General features: G+C 42.5%; 3 protein-coding genes across 4 annotated transcripts; all 3 read right to left on the reverse strand.

Moving 5' to 3' along the window:
- Positions 1–1733: 1733 nt before the first annotated feature.
- LOC311132902 (thioredoxin-like protein 4A) lies at positions 1734–7107 on the reverse strand. Its single transcript, XM_084166279.1, has 4 exons — positions 6803–7107; positions 6334–6513; positions 4777–4880; positions 1734–3136 (listed from the first exon to the last, which is right to left on the reverse strand). The coding sequence occupies exons 2-4, from the start codon at positions 6484–6486 to the stop codon at positions 2965–2967; spliced, it is 429 nt and encodes a 142-aa protein (XP_084022405.1). The 5' UTR covers positions 6487–6513; positions 6803–7107; the 3' UTR covers positions 1734–2964.
- Positions 7108–7122: 15 nt separating this feature from the next.
- On the reverse strand, positions 7123–16818 carry LOC311132904 (activity-dependent neuroprotective protein 2a-like). Its single transcript, XM_084166280.1, has 4 exons — positions 16587–16818; positions 13092–13213; positions 11290–11403; positions 7123–10934 (listed from the first exon to the last, which is right to left on the reverse strand). The coding sequence occupies exons 2-4, from the start codon at positions 13197–13199 to the stop codon at positions 8259–8261; spliced, it is 2898 nt and encodes a 965-aa protein (XP_084022406.1). The 5' UTR covers positions 13200–13213; positions 16587–16818; the 3' UTR covers positions 7123–8258.
- Positions 16819–19141: 2323 nt separating this feature from the next.
- LOC311132846 (nuclear transport factor 2-like) lies at positions 19142–22298 on the reverse strand. Of its 2 annotated transcripts, none has more exons than XM_084166200.1 (5): positions 22235–22298; positions 21641–21761; positions 20439–20510; positions 20229–20327; positions 19142–19490 (listed from the first exon to the last, which is right to left on the reverse strand). In XM_084166200.1, exons 2-5 carry the CDS (start codon positions 21737–21739, stop codon positions 19374–19376), a joined length of 387 nt encoding a protein of 128 aa, XP_084022326.1. In that variant the 5' UTR covers positions 21740–21761; positions 22235–22298; the 3' UTR covers positions 19142–19373. The 2 variants fall into 2 exon arrangements, with proteins under 2 accessions (XP_084022326.1, XP_084022327.1); XM_084166201.1 differs by having other exon boundaries at positions 21641–21816; positions 22235–22287.
- Between the last annotated feature and the right edge of the window lie 297 nt (positions 22299–22595).

A 22595-nucleotide genomic window follows, 5' to 3' on the forward strand; every position in this document is an offset into this window, starting at 1 on the left:
ATACAACCATTACTATATAATATATGTTGAATATGTTGGGTATTGGAAAAATAAACAACAGGGCTAAGGAAAACTAGGGATAACAACAACAAACATCAAAAGCTTAGGCAAAGAGGTCTAACAACTGGTTTGGACAACAGTTCCCTCCATGTGTAAACAAGTAGTACAAATGGGATGGGGGGGGGGGGACCAACAAAGGGATGGGGCCCTTCACAAAAGCACACTATAGTTATTCTCTAGGTTAAGACCTCTGGGGACTAAAGTATCTAAGGAATGGATCCAGAACGTCTCTCTGGACCTATGGTGTTTGTCAACATCACCACCACATTTCTTTTTGCTGACTTGTTCAATTCTAAAATATATATTGTTTCTGTCTGTGCTCTTTCTGAATAGATCAGATGAGAGGAAGGTACCTGTTTTGGTGACACGTATATCCAGGAAGTCTAGTCCTCCCTCGTCATGTTCCATAGTGAAGCGCAGGTGTCCTGTAATGGAATTATTCTGCAGAAGGCCGAAACGTCAATCTTTTAAACGGTCTTAATAAAACAAATAATTTTGAATGGTGAGCGAGAGGTGCGCCTTTTCCTTTCCAATGACTTCTACCCATTTTTAGGTTGCACCTCGAATCACTATGGTTGAGCACCCTCCATGACTTTTTCTAAACTTTTCCAGGCCTGGAAAACACCATTTTAAAATGGCATGACTTTTCCAGGATATTCATGACCGTATGAACCCTGTAAAATGATGTGACCAACAGAAAATACTATTAATGTGTATAAAGAACAACAATTTTTCCTTTAGAGCTTAATTGAGGTGTGCAACCATTAGAGCTGGCACAATTACCGTATAACCGACGGTTATTAATGAAAACGTCATTAAAATAAAATAATTGTCCTAACCGTAAAAAAAAAACATTTTTGGTTGTGGAACGAACAGCTGACTAAAGACGGGACAGCAGGGCATTCGTGTGGCAATTTGACTGGTAATTTGTCCAGTGATTTTTTGTCAACATTTAAAAAGTTAGCATGGAAAATAGATGCAACAATTGCCTACTGCTGTGTTTCCATTGAACTATCTTGTGTCGATAAAAACCGCTGGACGGACGCAATGAAGTCACACCTAAAAATAAAAACGTTTTAGCAAAAACCTAGGTGTCAAATAAAAATTGAATTGATTGAAGTGTTTCCTTCACCCTTTTAGGCAAATTCTGCATTAATAAATTAGCCTGTATGCCCTCCCACCTACAGTATCTGTTTCATGTCTCAGATATCCAGTGAAAGCCAGAATGCAAAAATTTACTAATAAGCCTATTTGCCATAATTCTCATGTGCCAATAAATCGCCATGGTCTGTCCCATGGTGAAATCAGCACCCCTGTAGATCTGAAATAATTGGACGGTGAAAATTGGATCCAGTCAACCAGAAAAGCAAGGTGAAGCAATTCAGGCATTCTTGAACTGCAAAGAAACATTTTTATAGTGAAAAAAAATTAATTGATTTTACAAGCAGTAGGCATTTAGAATGGAAATAGCGGAACCCCGGCCTACGGGAGGTAAATCATTGGATCTGATTAATTTGATTAAATGCAATTCAATCTTTAAGGACTGCAACCATAGAAATATAAATGTATTCATGCCTAATAAGTTATTTTTTACTTCCCGTCTGGATATTTAGCTCACAGTCACCCTGTTTACATATAGGCCATGACATCAAGTGCCCCACGTACCTTCGACATTATCCAGCAACAATCATTTATTTGAAAAACACCGTTTCCATCATTTTGTCACAATAAGGAAAGTGCACAGAATAATCCACGTTGAACGGATACTTTTTTTGCCGATCTTCCGAAAATGTATCCTATATCTGCTGTTCCCATTACACGTAACAATAACTTTTTTGCAACATTGCTTTTGTCTTGTCTAATAAACCTGGGTAAATGGAAACCTGCCTATAGACTTGAATGGGGAGGGCAGTTCTAATCATTATATTTATATGGCAGCACATGCAGTCAGGAGCGGCTGAGAGGAGAAAATGTACATTAATATATTGTTTTGCTATTCAAACGGCTATTAAGGTGACCATGGTCATTTGGCTGGCCAATTACCATCATCCAAAATTCCATGACTGTCACAGCCCTAGCGACAATAGGAAGCCTATCGTCTCACAGCCAAGAGGCTATATTATTGAACATACAACTTCTGTAATAACGCAGCAAAATCATTTTCAAACATTTGCCAAAACGCAATTCGTGGGAAAACACAGTTCTAAATGCGAACCTGATGGTTTATGTCACTGAAAGAGGGGAAATATAACCAGGATAGGTGTTGCTAATATGACTAGGATTGTGGTTTTAGCATGTGGACAATGAAATAAAGTTCATATGAAAACCAAAATAACAGGAGAGAAATGCTGGTTTCAATGGCAAATGAGTAAACCTTTATAAAATAATTCCATCAATGTTTCTATGGTCGGATTTTGGCTAGGCTACTTGGAAGCAAGGTAAGACATCCCTCATAATAGAAGGTAAAATATCCAGTTTTCCAAAAATTAAGTATATGTTTTAAACATGCAAACTGCCTGCAGCTCAGATGAGTGGTGGGTGATTCCTGATAGTCTACCGTAGCCTTGAAAAAAACAACACCTTCAATGGAAATGTTTCACTGATAATTATTTTTAATCAAGGACTAGCCTTATTCTGGGTCTGGGAAACTGGTCTATGAAGTGATAACTAAATTGCAATATCAAATTTGAAAATGACATGCATTAAATCAAAGAAGAAACTAAATTATGTTTTTTATAACTGCTGTAGAAAAAATATTACTTGGCTGTAACATGATTAAAAAAAGAGCAGAAGACCTCAATCTGAGCCTTTTTGTAGTCCAGCTGTCTAGAAAGTCTCATATTGAAAAGACACAGATTTGCTCCCATTGGGCTTCACACAAAGCAATGGAAAGGGAAGAACCAATCAGTATCTGTATTTTGTGGAGTAGTCCTTAGGAGATACGACCAGACCTCGTCCTTTTCTCGCCCCTCGGTAAACGGTCTCAACAATGTCAATCATCTCCTGCTTGTCCTCCATGGTCCAGTTGATCTTGTTGTTGTTACCAGTCCCCAGATCTATCATGATGTGCTTGTTCCTGGAACAGTGCAGAGGAGAAGGAATATGTTTCACAGAGTCATGCAGGACTAAAAAAAGAGGGGAGCGCTCAGTCAACTGAAGTAGCGTGGGGCAATTGTTTTAAGACGGAGCATCCCGTAGCCCTAATTTAGATAACTTTATTAATCATTTAATTTATTAATAAGTCGGGTCTAAGGGCATTCCATAGCAACAGCTTGTGAGATTTCGCCCGACCCGTTGCTGTACCTGTTTTAGCAGCATGTGTCCCGTGTTGGATGGTATCCGTAATTGGTAGATGGTTTTGATGGAAACATCATCGTTTGTATTGCCAAGCGGTGCCCAAGAAAGTTTTAAATCCAATTGTTTGATGCTACCACCACCCACTCGAATCTAGCTGCAATACACATTTATATTATTTTGTTGACCAGTGCGTGTCAGCACTGTGTCCATTTTATGGCGGCAGGTAGCTTAGTGGTTAAGAGCGTTGTGCCAGTAACCGAAAGGTCGCTGGTTCTAATCCCCTAGCCGACTAGGTGAAAAATCTGTTGATGTGCCCTTGAGCAAGGCACTTAACCCTAATTGCTCCTGTAAGTCACTCTGGATAAGAGCGTCTGCTAAATGACCTATTTATTTTTATTTATTTTGTGTGGCTACTGCGTGTGAACCACAGACAGGAAGTGGCATGACTGCGAACAGTCTGTTTACTTGTCTAGAGGCGAGAGCATGCCATGCGAGTGCACAGTCACAGATGGAACTATGAGCCAGATATTTCACCAGATGTATAAAAGGTGAAGCATCCGGTTGTCATTTCCACTCACTACCAAATATGGTAATAAGATGAAGCACTGTGGCCGGCAGTAGAAGATGGAATGAGATGGATTTTGGACAACCTGGATTCTGCAAAGTCTCTCATTGATGAAACATTTGATCTCAATACAGTTTTCGGTTCCCAAAACTAGAATCTGTTACGAACAGAGTGGACTAAGTTTGGTAGACTTTACCCTTTGCCAAGTTTTTTTTTTTAATGGTGTTGCTTAGAAGGAGTGCAAGGGCGAATTGAGTTATTGCACACGCGCACTTCACAGAGTAGGCGTTCCCTAACGGAAATATGCAAACACATGCTAGAAAGCGCCAATATGATCTCTCTAGCTGGTGCTTGTTCTGCCCACTACGACTCATTTGTTCCCATTGGAAATTACAGGCTGTGGTCCATCTTGGGATAGTTATACAAATCTTTGGCACAGTTGTGGAATCCACCTGAAAATAGATTGGATTTAATACTTTCTTAGGTATTGCTTGGCGATGTAACCAATGAGCTTTCCATCAGAAAGTCTACTGATTAAAAATACCGTCCAACACAGGACACGTGCTGCTAAAACAGGTACAGTCATTGGCCGAGTCCTAATCTCACATGCTTCTCCTATGATATGCCATAAGCGGAACTTTACTGTACTGTTAAACTGTACTTAGTGTTACAACTGTATACATGATGGCAAGCTTCGTAGGGCTAAGCATCACTGTTTTCACAGCTAGCCTATATGGCATGAGAGCCTGTGTTTGCTACACCCATTTTTGTTGAACATTTGCATCAATTTAGCAAGTCATTGGTTTGCATGGCTCTGAAGTGAAGGCCTGACATGACGACAACTTGAAACTCACCTGAAGAAGAACATGACGGTGCAAGGATCATACAACTCGTACATTTTGTTGAAGTCCGGCACCTCTGTGATGTCCACCAAATAGATGACTGCAAAGTTCTTCACCTGTAGGGTGGGATAGTGTGTTTGTACTGTAAAAATAGCAAAGTTCAATGAAATGTCTTCACAAATAGGGCTGTGGCGGTCATGAAATTTCGTCAGCCGGTGATTGTCAAGCAAATAACTGTCGGTCTCACGGTAATTGACCGTTAATTAACATAAACACATTTAGCATCTCCTGGTTTCCACACATAGCCTACAATCCAATTGTGTTTCCCGAGTGGCGCAGTGGGAACTTTGCCACTAGAGATCCTGGTTCGAATCCAGGCTGTCGTAGCCGGCCGCGACCGGGAGACCCATGGGGCGGCCCACAATTGGCCCAGCGTCGTCCAGGGTAGGGGAGGGAATGGCCGGCAGGGATGTAGCTCAGTTGGTAGAGCATGGCGTTTGCAACGCCAGGGTTGTGGGTTCGATTCCCACAGGGGGCCAGTATGAAAAATACACTAATGCAGATCTTTGGAACATCTACATTTTAAAAAGTCTAATAAATCCATGTAATTTAGCCAACACCTTCACAATAAATCCATTATTTATTTTGGACAGGTCTAAAGAAATATGATGTATATTTCAGAAGAACAGCATAGCATACTATGAGTTGTCCTTATGTTAGGTCCTGATCTGGCTATGCCAAATGGCTGTGGGCTAAAAAAATCCATGCCTTTTGTGGCCAGTGGCCGTTGTGCCCTTCTCCCTGAGTTCCGCATGCTCCGAAGTTGTTTCTTGCCTTACGCTGGGCATCATTCACACATGATAATATGTAATTCACAAGTGATAGGCTAATATTGTCACCCATCAGACTATTCTTGTCTTTACATATACTAAATAATGTGTGAAATTTGTTTTGATTTAGAATGGACCATTATCATGCCCCTGTCTTGAAACTGGGGCAGGGGAAAAATACATGTCATCTATGCAGTATGAAAATGTATGCACTCACTAACTGTAAGTCACTCTGGATAAGAGGGTCTGCTAAATGACTAAAAATGTAAAAAATGGAGAAGACTTTTCCCCTGGTTCATTTTCATGCCAGCCAGGTAGGCTATACTCCTGTTGTAAAGATAAGCAATGTGCTTCATATTAGGAACGTTGAGAAATAAATATAGTAGGCCTAGCCTATAGAAAGCTGATGAGATCATCACTCTGTTTCTCCCGCAATTGCATAGCCTATAGAAATGTTGCCCATGAGCTCATGGGCTCTCATTAAGTGTTAGATTAGATTTTCGATAACATTTGCATTGAGGTCAGAGTGATTAGAGGGACAATAGAGTACGGAGTACCAGGCAGTTAGCAAATTTGGTAGGCTACTTATGACCATCAGCGCTTGGAGATGCCTAATTACCGTGACGAACCGGTCACGTGGAATTTGACTGCCTTCATGACCGCCGGTGTGGCGAGAATAAGGTCACCGCAACAACCCTATTCACAAATGTCAACAATAGTACAATAACATACATCTTACCTTTTCAGCTATGCTGTACAACACCTCGTCCATTTTCATACATGTTGGGTCCCAATCGTGTCCAAACCTAATAACCAGGGCTCTGTCCTCCTCGGATAGGATGGCTTGGTCGACCTGCCAGCCGTTGTGGAGATGCGGTAGCATGTACGACATCTTGGATGCTTTAGCGTCAACACGTATCTTGGGAAAATAACGTTAATGTTGGAAGTAACGTTTGTTTACGACTTGTTACAACTTTGTTTTTCTGAGCTAAATGTTGTTACTATCTCGTACAGCAGAAAACCAGTTTATTTATATAGAAATTAGAAAGTATTGCCACTGCTGGAAGCCCAGCTAACGTTGCTAGCTAGCTAGCTAGCTAGCTAGCATGGTCCGTTTGGAAATTTCCAGAAAGTCAAAGTTGAAAGACCTCAACTAATATCAAAGCACTGAAAATATAAAAACATTTAAGGTTTCAAAACACACTTACCGTATGAAATTCTCAACTCCAAAGCCTTACTTGAAACAAACTGGTAGCCTGGGTCTGTTGCTGAAAAGACGAAGGACAGGAAAACGTCGTGTTTACGCTCGCGCAATGTCACTTAAAAAGCGACAATTTAAAAAGACGGCGCATACCAATCGCATCAACCTGTCTGCCACTGGCTCAATGCACTGGCTACACAAACATAATTATGTATAAAAATACGCGCAATTACTTTATTTTACAATAGCCCACTTTGGTTAGACAAGCTTTCTCAGACAGACACCCATTAATGAGCAATAAATTACAGCAGTGAAACGTTTATTGGAAAAAGTTTTTATTGTGCACAGTTCTGCCACAATGCATCAGAAGGCTCAAACCTTCAAGTCTATACACATTTTAGCTTCTGAAGGACTGAACCAATCTAAAACCCAACAGGTATATAGTACATAAAAACCTGACAATCAATTGCAAGTGACACAGGAAGAAGTAGAAACAAGGAAGAAAATGAAAAACCCATAGGGGAATTAGCATATGAAAAATAATGGTAAAAACACCAGCAGAAGCTGTCCGTTTTCACCAAATAATAACTTACAACAAAATGAGTGGACACAAACAAACACACATAAAAAGCAACACAACAAGGGCAAGGAAAGCAAAGGTGAAAGTGATGGAGGCTACCTCAAAAATCAGTATTTGAGCGAACTCAGAATGATCCATTACATAGTTCCAATAGAGGGAAGAATAGCGCTCGATACACATTCTGAAAAGAAGAAAGCTGGACAATGTCTTACAGTTATGATTATACTCAGTCTCATCTGGTCAATGGATTCATATAACCACATAACAGTTTTGAGTTACTATTGAGAACAAAGGCCAATAACTATTATACAGAAAATAAGTATTCTGATGATACAGAAACACAAAATTGACAAATACTGTTCATTAACGTTCTGAACATGAGATAATGGTGTAGTTGTTTGAAAGTCAGTCAATGATCCCTGTTTGAATACTTACACAATACCAAATACAGGTGTGTTTTTATAGCTTTAACATTTGACAGCATTTAAAAATATTATTCAAACTGAATCATGGTCGATGGGTTGAAAACACATCTTAAAAGATGCCCCCTAGGATTTAACGGTGCTGTGGTTGTATGAAACAAACCCCTGAAAACAGTGTCACTCAAATACTAATACAATCCTCACATAGCTTCAGATTTTTTACCCTTGTATACAGAGGTTTGTTTTAACATGTAGCCTGTGAGAATGTCAACATGTGATTTACAGTTCTACGAAAAGGAGAATAATAATAATAATAAATCAACATCTAAAATTAAGTTGACAATTCCTAGCAGGGAGATTAACATCAATATAAAAGTATACATTTCAGGGCACTGCAGTCTGTTGCAGTCATCCAGGTAAAAGTATCTATACAGACTGTACATGTACTCTGAAGTGACAACTCAGACAGCCATTGGCTCTGGTTCTAAAGGATCAATCTCTGGAACATCCATCTGATGTGGTTCTAAAGAATCCTCTTTTGGAACAGACATTTCTGGTTCTGCCGTTTCTCCTTCTGGAGAATCCGTCTGTTCTGGTTCTTCGGGTTCCACTTCCTGGTCAGCCATCTTCTCTGGTTCTGCAGGTTCCACCTCTGGGATGAGGAGGTCGTGCTTAAGTTTCTTCAGCTCTGTCATGTTGAAGCCCATGAAGATGGTAGGGCTGTTCTTCTGGATCGCCTTCATGCACTTGGTGCGCTTCATCCCAAACAGTGTGGACACCTCAGTCCGGGTCAGCCACAGTCTCTTGGAGAGCTCCTCAGACTCCTTCTTGGTGGGGTACGGCTTGGTGTGGAAGTATCTGGTGAGGAAGTCTTTACGCTCCTCAGAGGGGCGTTTCTCCATCCCACTGGGGTCCAGCGCCAGCTGAATATAGGGGTCTATCTTGGGTACCTGCTCTCGTTTTTCCTTCTCTCGTTGCTTACGGAAGGCTGCCCGCGCATCCCTCTCTTTCTTGTTGGCCTCCATGGCCTCCCTGAAGGCCGCCTCCAGTCTCAGCTTGCTCTGTAGCTCAGCGGGGGACTCAGAGGGCTGGGGGACAGGGACGGAGGCCATCGCTGCCATGGGGACAGGAGGGAGCTGGGCAGAGTACAGACCTGGCACCTGGATCATCTGCTTAAAGGCCATGACCTGCTGCTGGCGTCCGTTGGTGGGGGCAGGCTGGAGTCGGTCTGTGTCTTTAGGGGTCTTGGGTGCACGGCGGCAGCGCTGTAGATGGATGACTATAGCTCTCTGCGTAGTCTTGCCTGTGTAGACGCCGTTGCAGTAGATGCATTTGAATGCTGCAGTCTTGAGGATGGCGTGGACGGTGGGCGCGATGTAGTGTTTCCCATTCAGATGGGCCTGGTAGTTCTCCACTGTGACACACTTCTCTTCACAGAAGGGGCAGTCGGTCCGCGTAGTTTTACTGGGGTTCCGACACACGTCCTGTTTACCACCAGGCTGCATCTTGAGGAAGATCAGGTCTAGGGAGTTGGTGACCAGAGCCAGTTTCAGCTCTGCGTCTCCCAGGATCTCTTTGGGGGCCATGGTGTTGATGTCAAAGTAGGGGAACAGAAGTTTACCGCTGTCGTCTGTGTACAGTCTATACTCCCGCCTCATGAAGTCACAGTTGGCCTTCTGTGTGGGGTTGTGTTGTGCGTTTGTGTGTTCAACCAGTTGTTGAATGGAGTAGAACATCCCAGGACAGTAGAGGCAGTTGAGCCCGTGCAGCAGGTGTTCAAAGAGGCCCTTCTCAGACAGGAGGATCTTACACTTCAAACACTTTACTGTCTTGTCAGGCATCTTCCTGAGGAAGGGAGCACGGGCAGCCAGGCCCTGCTGCTTAGCTGCTCTGGGCTGGGCCTTGTGGGCAGCCTGTTGGTGAGCCTCATAGACGTTGGAAGGGAGCAGTTCATTACAGATGGGACAGGTGATCCACTTCTTGGCTTTGGAGTTCAGAGCAGGATTACCTGCTGGTTTGATGGGCTGAGGAGCCTTGCTGATAAGCTGGATGTTACTGGTCTGGCTGGGCATGCCCACCGACGTGGCGAAGGTGTAGGTGGGCATGCCGTTGACCTTGTTGCCCGTGGGGAAGAGGTGGCTGAGGAGGGACTGGGAGGTCAGCATGGTGCCCTGAGTGTTGCTCTGGAGCATGGTACCCTGGGGGGTCCCCTGGTTCAGGGGGAGGCGCTGAGTCACCATGAGGGCCTGGGACATCCCTGGAATGCTGATCTGCACCCTCGGGGGCAGGAAGACCTGCTGGGGCTGCTGCTGACCTTGGACCCCTATGTTGAAAGGCACCTGGTTATGAGCAGCACCAGGTAGGGAGGTGCCAGAGGGCAGTCTGACCATGGTCTGGCCGATGGGCATGGTGGCTGAGATGGCCCCCTGGGGCAGAGCACTCTGCAGCTTGACAGTAGCACCAGGCTGGACGAGGCCCTTTGCCTCAGCACCGGCCAGCTGAACCAGGGCCTGAGGGGGGAGGAAGCTCTGGTTGGGCCCTGCCAGCTGCTCAGGACTGGACACCTGTGGCAGCTGTTTTTTAGGGGCCAGTGTTTGATAATTTGTAGGCTTGGCGTACTGAGTGTTCTCCAAGATCCAGGTCCTGATCTGAGCGCAGGCCCACTGGTGAGTGGGAGAGGACAGGATGTGGTGCAGCATGTGCTCCGTGCTTTCGATGGCCATCTTACACACCTTACAGAACTGCCTGGAGGCTGAATGGGGGAACTTAGTGTCTGGTATCCGGCCTGAGAAGTGGTGCCACAGCTTCTCCAGGTGGTTCAGCAGGACATGCTTCTTCATTGAGAACAGGTTTGAGTCCACATATCGGCACTTGCGACACTTAAACCGGTCCCCTTTCTTGGTAGTTGAATGCAGAGACGCTGATTCTTGGTCCACATTCGGAGAGCCATGGAAGAGGAGGAGGTGCTTCTTGATGAGTCGGGGGTGGGCGACGAAGGGGCAGATCTGGCAGGGAGCCAGGGCACACAGTTTCCTCTCATACTCATGGCTCCGCTGTAGATGACTCTTGTAGGAGTACCAGTTCCGGGTGGAGTACTTACAGAGGGTGCAGCACAACAGCCGCGTGCGGTACGGCCACTGGGGAAGGAAACGCACAGATAGCAAGCGTGATTAGCAAAATAAGAACATTTTAAATTGATCCGTCACTTCACTGTAAGGAATGAATGTTACATTTTTTTGTACGAAGAGTGTGTCCCTACATAGTGCACCACAATTTTGGGAATAGGGTGCCATTTCAGATGCAGATTAAGTAAGAACTGAATTAACTGATGCATATTCAACATCAGTGGCTATGCATTTCCACAGACCCCAGAAATATTGGCACATTTAATCAATCAGTTGAACTATAAACTATTCTGTTTCAATTTCAAACATTTGTTTGGTTTGTTGACATCCCTATCAGACTAGCTCATCTTTCCAGGTGCCATTTTACCTTTTTCTTCCTCTTGCCTTGGAAGGGCTCACTGAGGTCCACCCACTCAGTCTCCTGGAATGCCTCATCAGAATCAGAATCTTCATTAGAGTTCTTCTTCTCCTTCTGCAGCTCCTGGAAGATGGTGACAGACAACATACAGTTAAGGACAACAGCTACAGTGAGGGAAAAAAGTATTTGATCCCCTGCTGATTTTGTACGTTTGCCCACTGACAAAGAAATGATCAGTCTATAATTTTAATGGTAGGTTTATTTGAACAGTGAGAGACAGAATAACCAAAAAATCCAGAAAAACGCATGTCAAAAATTGATTTGCATTTTAATGAGGGAAATAAGTATTTGACCCCCTCTCAATCAGAAAGATTTCCGGCTCCCAGGTGTCTTTTACACAGGTAATGAGCTGAGATTAGGAACACACTCTTAAAATGGAGTGCTCCTAATCTCAGTTTGTTACCTGTATAAAAAGAAACCTGTCCACAGAAGCAATCAATCAGATTCCAAACTCTCCACCATGGCCAAGACCAAAGAGCTCTCCAAGGATGTCAGGGACAAGATTGTAGACCTACACAAGGCTGGAATGGGCTACAAGACCATCGCCAAGCAGTGTTTGGAGGAGGAGGAATGCTGCCTATGACCCCAAGAACACCATCCCCACCGTCAAACATGGAGGTGGAAACATTATGCTTTGGGGGTGTTTTTCTGCTAAGGGGACAGGACAACGTCACCGCATGAAAGGGACGATGGACGGCGCCATGTACCGTCAAATCTTGTGTGAGAACCTCCTTCCTTCAGCCAGGGCATTGAAAATGGGTCGTGGATGGGTATTCCAGCATGACAATGACCCAAAACACACGGCCAAGGCAACAAAGGAGTGGCTCAAGAAGAAGCACATTAAGGTCCTGGAGTGGCCTAGCCAGTCTCCAGACCTTAATCCCATAGAAAATCTGTGGAGGGAGCTGAAGGTTCGAGTTGCCAAACGTCAGCCTCAAAACCTTAATGACTTGGAGAAGATCTGCAAAGAGGAGTGGGACAAAATCCCTCCTGAGATGTGTGCAAACCTGGTGGCCAACTACAAGAAACGTCTGACCTCTGTGATTGCTAACAAGGGTTTTGCCACCAAGTACTAAGTCATGTTTGCAGAGGGGTCAAATACTTATTTCCCTCATTAAAATGCAAATCAATGTATAACATTTTTGACATGCGTTTTTCTGGATTTTTTGTTGTTGTTATTCTGTCTCTCGCTGTTCAAATAAACCTACCATTAAAATTATAGACTGACACTTTGTCTGTGGGCAAACGTACTAAATCAGCAGGGGATCAAATACTTTTTCCCCCTCACTAAGTATCATGGGAAGAAAACACTGATCAATGATCTCCGATCATTCACTGTTGTGTGTCCCAAATGGCACCTTATTCCCTTTATAGTGCACTACTTTTGATCATCGGGAATAGGGTGCCATTTGGTACAGACCGTCTTTAAAAGTTATGGGAAAAGTACAATTTTCTGACGAAGATCAGTTTCGGCTCGAAACTTTGTCAATAAAGTGGTGAATTGGGAGCTTTAACAGTGTGAGGGCCTTCTTGTTCTTTACTAGTATTCTTTATTAGCCCAGCACCTATGTTTTAAGGATGTGCGTATGACCACAAACTTTTCTGTAAAAAGTACAATCCATGCCTATAAACAATGTGTAATATGGCAATAATTAGGCCCTCATCTAGCCAACTAACAATCCTTGCTACACTGATCTGATACCGATGAAACTGATAGTTTTAAACATAAAAATCGCACAACATGAACATACTTCCAGAAGGTTTTTGCAATCCTCCAGTCCATAATCACTCAAAATATGTTTCACTTTTCTCCTTGTTTTTCGGATGTTCTCCAAGTTTCCAACAGGGACCTGATACATTGTTCCTCAGCTTCCTAAAAGAGAGAGGCATCATGTTAGGCCAGGTAATATACACTTCCCAACTAGGGATTTGACTGTTGAGTAATTGCATGATTCTTTTCTAGTACTCAAAAAAAGGAGGCCTATGTGCTCATTTATCTATAGGTCTATGCCAAGAGTGCACGATGATGCCTAATATGTCATATCCATTACATATAACAAATCCCAATAGCAAAATTGCCCTTATATATGTATACACACACACAAAAAAAAGAAGAGCAAATTAAGTCATACTATCAAAATCTTGACACACAGGTCCATGCATGTCGACTAAAACATTCCATTGTTTCTGCAACTAGCTCCCCCTAACAAGCAAAGTTTGAAATGTGTTCTACCCTCGTGGCTTTGAGTCTCTAGTGACTCTTGTCAAGGAGTGAAATTTAAAACTTAAAATATACAAAAGAGTTCCCATGATATATATACACACACCACATTTTTTTGACACCCCTTTAAATTAGTGGATTCAGCCATTTCAGCCACACCCATTGCTGACAGGTGTATACAATCGAGCACACAGCCATGCAAACTCTATAGACAAACATTGGTGGTAGAATGGCCTTACTGAAGAGCTCAGTGACTTAACGTGGCACCGTCATAGGATACCACCTTTCCAACAAGTCAGTGGTAGGCCAAACAGGCTCACAGAACGGGACCACCGAGTGCTAAAGCACGTAGCGCGTAAAAATCATCTTTCCTCGGTTGTAACACTCACTACAGAGTTCAAAACTGCCTCCGGAAGTAAAGTAATCACAATAACTGTTCGTCGTGGCCGAGCAGCCGCACAAAAGCTTAAGATCACCATGCGCAATGCCAAACGTCGGCTGGAGTGGTGTAAAGCTCGCCTTCATTGGACTCTGGAGCAGTGGAAACGCGTTCTCTGGAGTGATTAATCACGCTTCACCATCTGGCTCTGTCGAATCTGGGTTTGGCGGATGCCAGGAGAACGCTACCTGCCCCAATGCATATTGCCAACTGTAAAGTTTGGTGGAGGAGGAATAATGGTCTGGGGCTGTTTTTCATGGTTCGGACTAGGCCCCTTAGTTCCAGTGAAGGGAAACCTTAATGCTACAGCATACAATTACATTCTAGATGATTCCGTGCTTCCAACTTTGTGGCAACAGTTTGGTGTCCACATACTTTTGGTCATGTAGTTTATATTCAGTCAAAAAAAGCAAGTGCCATTTAAGATACATTTATTGAAAGCATAATAAACTGGTTATATTATATGGTGGAACACAATCTTTAAGAGGGGCAGTAACCATACGCAGCAGCACTTGCTTGTAGAAGCCTATGGCTGTGCAATGGCATAGCTTTGTTAATTTAGCCGACATGACGCTCTTATTTCCCGAGCTCTTATCACAGTCAAGACACCTATTTTATAGTTTAAAAAAACATGTAATAAGAATAAAATAGAACAGAATATTTTTCCAAATGAAAAAGTTGCCACTGCGAAGTGAAGCGCATCTCACATCTTGAACTGTTATTCTCAAAGAGTGATCATTTAAAACTTGGTTCAATTTGGCTACCAGACACTAATTCTCATTATTAACAATGGGCTAAAATATAGGGTAATTAGTGTGCTTGTCAGCAAGAACACTGTTATTCCCCACACTTATTTTATTTTCCCACTTCTTCACAATTTTACCAGTGTAATCACGTATTTGAAATCTGATATGCCTACTTGTGTCTTTGAAAATGAATTACGAGGCTATGTATTTTTGCAGCCATTCATGGACAATTCATGGGGCGGTGCACAATTGGCCCAGCGTCGTCCAGGGTAGGGGAGGGAATGGCCCGCAGGGATGTAGCTCAGTTGGTAGAGCATGGCGTTTGCAACGCCAGGGTTGTGGGTTCGATTCCCACGGGGGGCCAGTATGAAAAATAATTAAAAATATGTATGCACTCACTAACTGTAAGTCACTCTGGATAAGAGCGTCTGCTAAATGACTAAAATGGAAATGTAAAATGTTTTGAATAAGTCATACAAATAAGCATTGGATATTAAATGCTGCAGGCCACAAATATAATTTATATTTTAGTATTGTGCACATGCTAGGCAGAGATGGTAGGGGGATGCCCAACTGAATCGCATTACATCTATGTAGAGTAAGATGGCAAGAATCTTCAACTAATAGACATAAACCACCTGAATATTTGATATTCATTTGATTTTTCTTGAGAGTTGGGTGATTGAGAAATTAAATTCTTATAACAAGAACATTCTCAAACACCCAGCACTTGGGAAACATAGATCAGGGGTGGCGAACCCTCCTGGGGAGCAAGCAGGATTTTCTTCCAGCCTTATTTTAAAGAGTTACAAAACGTTTGTGTCTTTACCTTGAAAGCAGTCCATGGACAAGGAGACCACAATCTATGATTTGGTTACCCACAGCCATCAACCATTAATGTTAGTATTTCCTGGTAACACTACCCCACGTGTCACATACTTTCCACCTGAGAACAGGGATCAATCCCAGTTTCCAACCTTCACACTGTTTCTCCCCATGTTATTTCATAACTGTCTGAATAAAATGTCAATCCACCTAAAAAAAAAAAAAAAAGTGCATACTTTACATTTCACCCCTCCCCAAAAAATATACTGTTCAAAGTATCCTAAATACACCGGACCTGTGGTTTTATTTTCCACCCTGGTCATAGGCCTAAGCCATGTCAAAATACGTATAATTGCAGGAAATTAGCTTTAAAACAGTTAAATGTCCTTCGTGTCTAAGGGTTGTGCCAGGGGGCAAAGAAATTCACATAGCAAATCTAACTCTACGCTTTTTTCTAAAGTTGGCAGCCCTGAGTGTACTCGTTCAAATTGCAGGCACTCGTGTCCTGTATTGTTCTTTTTCCGTCACTAGCTAGCTAACGTTAGCTAGCTAAGTAGATCCCCGACTCCGGAGTTGAACATTTGCGTGCCTTCCTTGGATGTGGCAGCCGTTTTACAGCCTTCCTCTCCAGAAACAAATCCTGATTCCCCCTTCCCCGTGGTCACCATGCCCCATGGTAGGCATAGAAATTACCATCGAAGTTGGAAGGGCAGACTTTCGAATGGGACGCCTATGCCACGAAGGGTCACCAAAAGCGGCCGGTGGACCCGAGAGAAAAAATATAGCTAAAACCATCTAATTGTATGCATTGGCGGGAATAAAAATATAAGCTAAAATGCTAGCTAGCTAGCAGTGTTGAACTCAAATGATACATCATTGGTTGAACTGCATACAAACATGCCTGGTTGGCTGATTTGTGAAAGTGGATCTGCGCAAATGTCGACAATGGCTACAATAGGCGTATATTTGTGATGAACTGTTGAGGATGCTCACTGACCGGGCTACATAAAATTACCTTTGCTTCTCCGGTTATAAAAGGATGGCTGTCGCGTCTCTCTTTTTTTTTTTTATCGTGTATGGATTGTTTCACCAATCCGCCAGCGCTTCAGTCTCGGTGTCACGGAAGTGTGCAATCAATCCACCTGGACGATGCTCTGCCACTCACCTCCCCAGACAAGATGCAGCCGCCAAAGTTAATTCAGGAAATAATGATTTACATTAAAGTGAAATAATTGATGTATTGTGCTGTTTCACCCTCCTCCTGAAGTAAAAAATGGCGCTTGCATTCAGGACATGACGTTTGGGTCCTAATTAGCATATATGGAGGATGACCAATGAGATTGAAGTTAGCTGTGGACTAAATTGGGGAACTTTCCAAACATAGTTGAAGTTTCGAAGTGATTTCCTTCCATTTTACTCTTAATTGATGAGTTAATTGGGCTAATAAACATGATATAAGAGCACAAAATAGGTGTGGGTGTGGCTACGGACAGAATAAAGGCTCTGGAAAAAGCTAGCTAGTCACATGGTACAATTCAAAACAACCAATAGGCTGTCAGGAAATTGAGGCAAAGGGGAGGGCCAAAGAGATTTTATGGTGACCTCATATCATGCCACTGTTCATCAGCCAATGGTTGACGACCCTTCCAGTCCATTATTTGAAGAAAAAAACATAAGAATGTAAGTACTAGCTACCTTTTATTACAATAAAGTAATGTGTGTTAGAAATGGCTAAAATAAAATTGCAATGGTATTTGAAAGGAATGAATCAAGAATAACAATATTTCTTATCATTATATTTGATATGTTATGCAAAAACAGATCTACTAATTATGGCCGAAGGTGTAGCCACAGCAAAATTTGGCTCGCTAGCTAAAGCTATTCAATCATCTCCATTCTGTAAAACTATCTTCAGGAATGAGACTTGAACACAGATTTACACATTGTTAATTGGGTCATCATATATGGTTGTTAATGTCTTCATTAGTGCCCTAACGCCATGGTCGACTAGTGGCTGGCGAGTGACTATCTCTTGAAAACCCGTTGCTAATACATTTCTTAAAGCTGAACTTTCCTCAACTTTCACTCCTATAGTCAGGTTTGCATTGTCAACAGTTGCATCGTGACAGTGGTCATGTCCAAATACCCATACTACATACTTAAGCTGCATACTCATTTCAGCATTTGATCTATTTACAATTCACTCGTCTTTAACGAATAACATTTGACAACAGCTGATAAATTGACGCACTGTACCAAAATATGAATGGCGGGTTTCAACGCAATCGCGCATTAGATGACGCATTCGGTGTACTATTTTCACATACTATAAAACTTTATTTTTCCACATACCGTTTAGTACGCTAGTATGAGTCTCTTCAAATCACCACTTTCAGTTGAAAATAAATAACTTCTGGCAAATTGTCGCCAATCATGATCGCCCCCTGGAGGCCAACAGTAATATTGCAGACCTAGACCAAAACTGTTACAGGCTTCTGTCATCCCCTCAAATAAAAACGGTCAGCATTCTTTACGCATTATTGTATTCCTCATAATGGAAATATATTTTCAAGAACAACACTCAGAACAATGGCCTTGAGCGTGAAATTGATCGATATGTGTCATATGTGAACAAGGTGCCAGACGAGGTAGCGAGAATGCGGTGTATATTGTTTCAGAAGAGACAAAGTACTGTAGCAGAATGCATTCATCGTTTTTGCACATATTCCTGAGATTATTTGGTGTTTGGGTTGTATTTGCTATCAGGGTCAATAGGTCATCTGGGTTTATGTCTTGGTCTCAAGCTAGAGGGCCTGCCGTCATCATTTGCTTGCCTGCATCTGAAATGACACCCTATTCCCTATATAGGACACTAGCCCTAGTCAAAAGTAGTGCACTATATTGGGGTATATAGGGTGTCATTTCGTAAGCAGACATTTCATTGTGTTGCAGGACAACAGACGCACAGCCGGTCAACTTATAGGAGTTTACATGATAAATGACAAACCTTACTATACAAGTGTATAAGGGTCAAGGGATCTTCATAACACAAAAAGGAAACTGAAAACAGTGAGGATGAAGCTGGCTAGCCTTCATTTGAGCATGTGCCTCACGTGATCAACATCAAACCATTGAGGAAACAGCCATTTATGATGCAGTCTGTACCTGGCTGGAGGAGATTTCCCTATGGGAAAATCTCAATTGCATACGCCTCACGTCCGCTCTCGTCTTCCCATTCTCAAAATCCATTGGAGGTCAGAAGGACCTCTGGCGTTCTCATCCAATGGGTTTTGAGAAGGAGACAAGAGGAGTATGCAATTTAGCTATTCCCTAGTTCAGGCTGCATCTGAAATGGCACTCTTTATAGGGAATAGGGTGCCATTTCAGACATGCAATTTATTGTTCACAGCCATGGCAGCATTATGCCAAAAGCATCACTAAGAGGATCATCCATTCCCTTTTTAATAGAAACATCAACATTATGGTCCTAATAACAAGGATGAAATGTTAGCCAATATTGGGAACTAATAGGGATAGTTTGAATAACAGAATAAGGCAAATTGTACCAAATGTATTTGGGAATGAATTTATTATGTTGTGTTCCTGTGCATCATTCACCACCACTGTAACAGTCTGCAGTTAACTGTCCAGAACACAGTCTTTTAAAATGGGTTAACATGAGTTTATTGAAGACAAAAGAATCTGACAAGCATTCTCTAACAAAACACATACATGTAAAGTTGAAATGTAATATAAAAAGCTAACTCTCTCTGTGGAATGTACGTGATCCTTCCATTTCCTCCTACGCTCCGAAGTTATGTAGTGCCAATCTGAACATGTCATTTGTGCAGATCCATTTGTTGTCCACGTTCTTCAGCAGGAAAGTTTGTTGAAACCCCATCACCTGGTCCGCGTCAGCCTTTTTAAAGAAAAGATGAAGATCATCCTCTACAAATAGTTTACTCCACTACATTGCATACAGTAGAAATTAACCATAATAGGAACCATCGATTTTATTTCTTTAAAGTTTAATACAGTTAAAGGGATACTTGGGGAATTTGGCAATGAAGCTGTTTATTTACTTCCCCAGAGTCAGATTAACTTGTGGATACCATTTTTATGTCTCTACTAGCATGCTAGCAGATACCATAGACTTCGTCATTATGCTAACGCAGACATAAAAATGGTATCCACGAGTTCATCTGACTCTAGGGAAGTAAATAAACAGCTTCATTGCCAAAATCCCAAAGTATCCCTTTAAGCTCAACAAGCGTCTTCAGGTGCTATTAAAATGAAAAAACAGGAGCAGCTCCTTCCATGTTCAGCAGTGAAATAAAGACACTGATGAATGCTCCCGCAATTTAATGCGCACCGTTTCAGCCCTAGTGTGCGGATAGCAATACCCAGTGTAACCGGTGTCACTGTGCTAGCTTAGCAGCTTAATTTCCTCCCTCCACTTGCCTCTGACTTGGCTTGAACTACGATCCTCTGCCTCGCAAAAACAGTTAACACACGTGACCACCAACTTGAAAACATATACACCACAAAAGGATGCAAATCACTGGCACCATCCCAAGCTGTGGGTGAGTTTTTGGTATGAACTCTGTTACGCCAGCAAGTCACTGGACGTGCGTCCACTACTTTTGAAACGACCTACCTTGAGCTGTCCCATCACCATGCTCATCACACAGCTGTCTGGCGTGGGCTGGTGGTCCTGTGCGGTGATGCTGTGCTGGATCGACTGGAACGGTAAGCTCTGCAGTAAGAGTGACAATAAGAGGTCTATATGTCTGTACCATGTGAAATAATTAGGTTATGCATTATAATTAGTTTGATGAAGTGAAGCTTAAACGAAGAGGTCACTTACAGTGATTTTCTCCATAATGGCTTTGTGCCCCTGGAAACCAACTCCTTCCCATGTTAAACATGACGCATCAGTCTGGAGACACACATCAGTCATTTATTGAGACAGTGAGCTCTCACTGAAATCATATCAGTTAGACACTGAACAACATGAGCATGGGTGTATCCATTAGTTGGATTCCTTGCAAAATGTTTTTAGCATTTACTCTAGGAACGGGGAGGAACCTACCCAAATTTGTCCAATAGAAACTCTTGTTTTCGTTGCAAAACATTTTCAGTTTGGCGTAAACTGTTTCCATTGCAAAACGTTTACCAACACAAACGTTTCGCAACGGAATCCGACTAATGAATACACCCCAGGGGTCCATCTCAAAAGTATTTCCTTGATTCCTTGTCCTCTTCATCCATGCCACTTTCTCAAAGCACTTTGGAGGATAGCCCTTGATCATGACTCTTAGTTCCATTACACATTAGTCATTGGACGAAGGCGTCTTCTATACGGGGGAGTTTTGTTAAGAGGCCCGACGCTTAATCTGAACATTAACACGCATCGCTTGCGGTATGGTTTTGATGTATGACGAGAGGCGACCACCTGTGTTATCTAGCTTACCACAAACACATTTAAGTCATTTAGCAGACGCTCTTATCCAGAGCGACTTACAGTTAGTGCATACATTTTTTCATACTGGTCCCCTGTGGGAAACGAACCCACAACCCTGGCGTTGCAAGCGCCATGCTCTACCAACTGAGCTACACAGGACTTACACACCTGTGTGTAAGCGTAACTCGAGAAGTGTAGCGGAACTGTAGTTTGGTCGAATGGATGCACCCATAGCTGTATGGATCAGTGCAAAACTGCTACAGTAAGTATGTTTTTTTGTATTTGAAGAATTCTCTCGATGAAAGGGCCCATGTTCATATGTTTCAAAAGCCGTATCGCAAGTGATGACTATTGACATTTCTAAACGTTAAACACAGCGTCGGGATTGTAGTTCACATGAGCCAGTCGTGGGCGAAGCTAATGGCTGAAAACTGTAGGGAGAAGGCAGAATGCCTTCTAGAGTTTAAGAGCTATTTGGAGGAGAGTCCGAGGGGAGGAGGCTAGGAATCGAGAGACTTGAGATTCACCCCAGGTTTCCAGATGACAAGGTTGGTCCATGAAACACCATTAAACATCTCTAAATGTGTTGAAATGAAAATACTCACATAGAGGTCAGCAAGTTTGGTTCTATCAGAATCAAACTGTTGGTAATAATGTTGCACAAAGCCTGCACCTATCTGCTCCCACACCGGTTTGCTTGCCATGGTTCAAAGTGTAGGTTGGAATCTGGAGGAAAAAGCGCCTTGAAAATGAAGTAGCCAGCAGCACATCCCTGATATACCTGGTGATGAGCACACCTCACGTGTTTCAGAATCACTCTGAATTATTGGAATTACAATCAATGGAAGTTATGCACTTATCAAGAGAACATGAGCACGAGAATGGCTTCCTAGATCTCGAAAAGAGGCGGCGGGTAGCCCGGCTGTAAAGAGCATTGGACCAGTAACCGAAAGGCACTTAACCCTAATGGCTCATGTAAGTATCTCTGGATAAGAGCCTCTGCTAAATGACTAAAATGGAAACGCTAGTTAGCTAGCAAGTTAATGTAGTTAGCTCGCTAAACTAGTTTAAAGTCAGTACATCATTCCACTCTGAAAATGACAGCTAAACTTTTACTTTGCGTTGCAATTAATAATTTCCCCTATAAACTACACGTTTTTATTCCTTAATGGTTGTTTAAAACGTAATATGAAACTTACCTTAACATGCAACTAGCTAGCAATCAAGTGTGGATACACGCCTTTCCCGCTTCATCCGGAATACAGGTTGTGTTGTCATATACAAGGGCTAAACGACCAATAGAGGCGCGTCTCGGTTTGATTGACGGGTACCTAAGAGCGTGAATGGCCCCCAAAAGGGCGTTCCATCTAAATGATGACAGGAAATTGTTTTACTTCAGTGCAACCAGCCTTGGTAGTTCTATTATTTTCAGCCCATTGATAATGAAATGTATATTAAATTAGTTGTGTTCAATATTATGTCAGTAAATGTGGACAATTGTGAGTTAATGGATATGACACAATGTATGCTTTTGCATAACATTGAGAATTTGATAAAAGT

This window comes from Coregonus lavaretus, assembly GCF_964263955.1.
Source record: "Coregonus lavaretus genome assembly, chromosome: 7".
NCBI classification, from domain to species: domain Eukaryota; kingdom Metazoa; phylum Chordata; class Actinopteri; order Salmoniformes; family Salmonidae; genus Coregonus; species Coregonus lavaretus.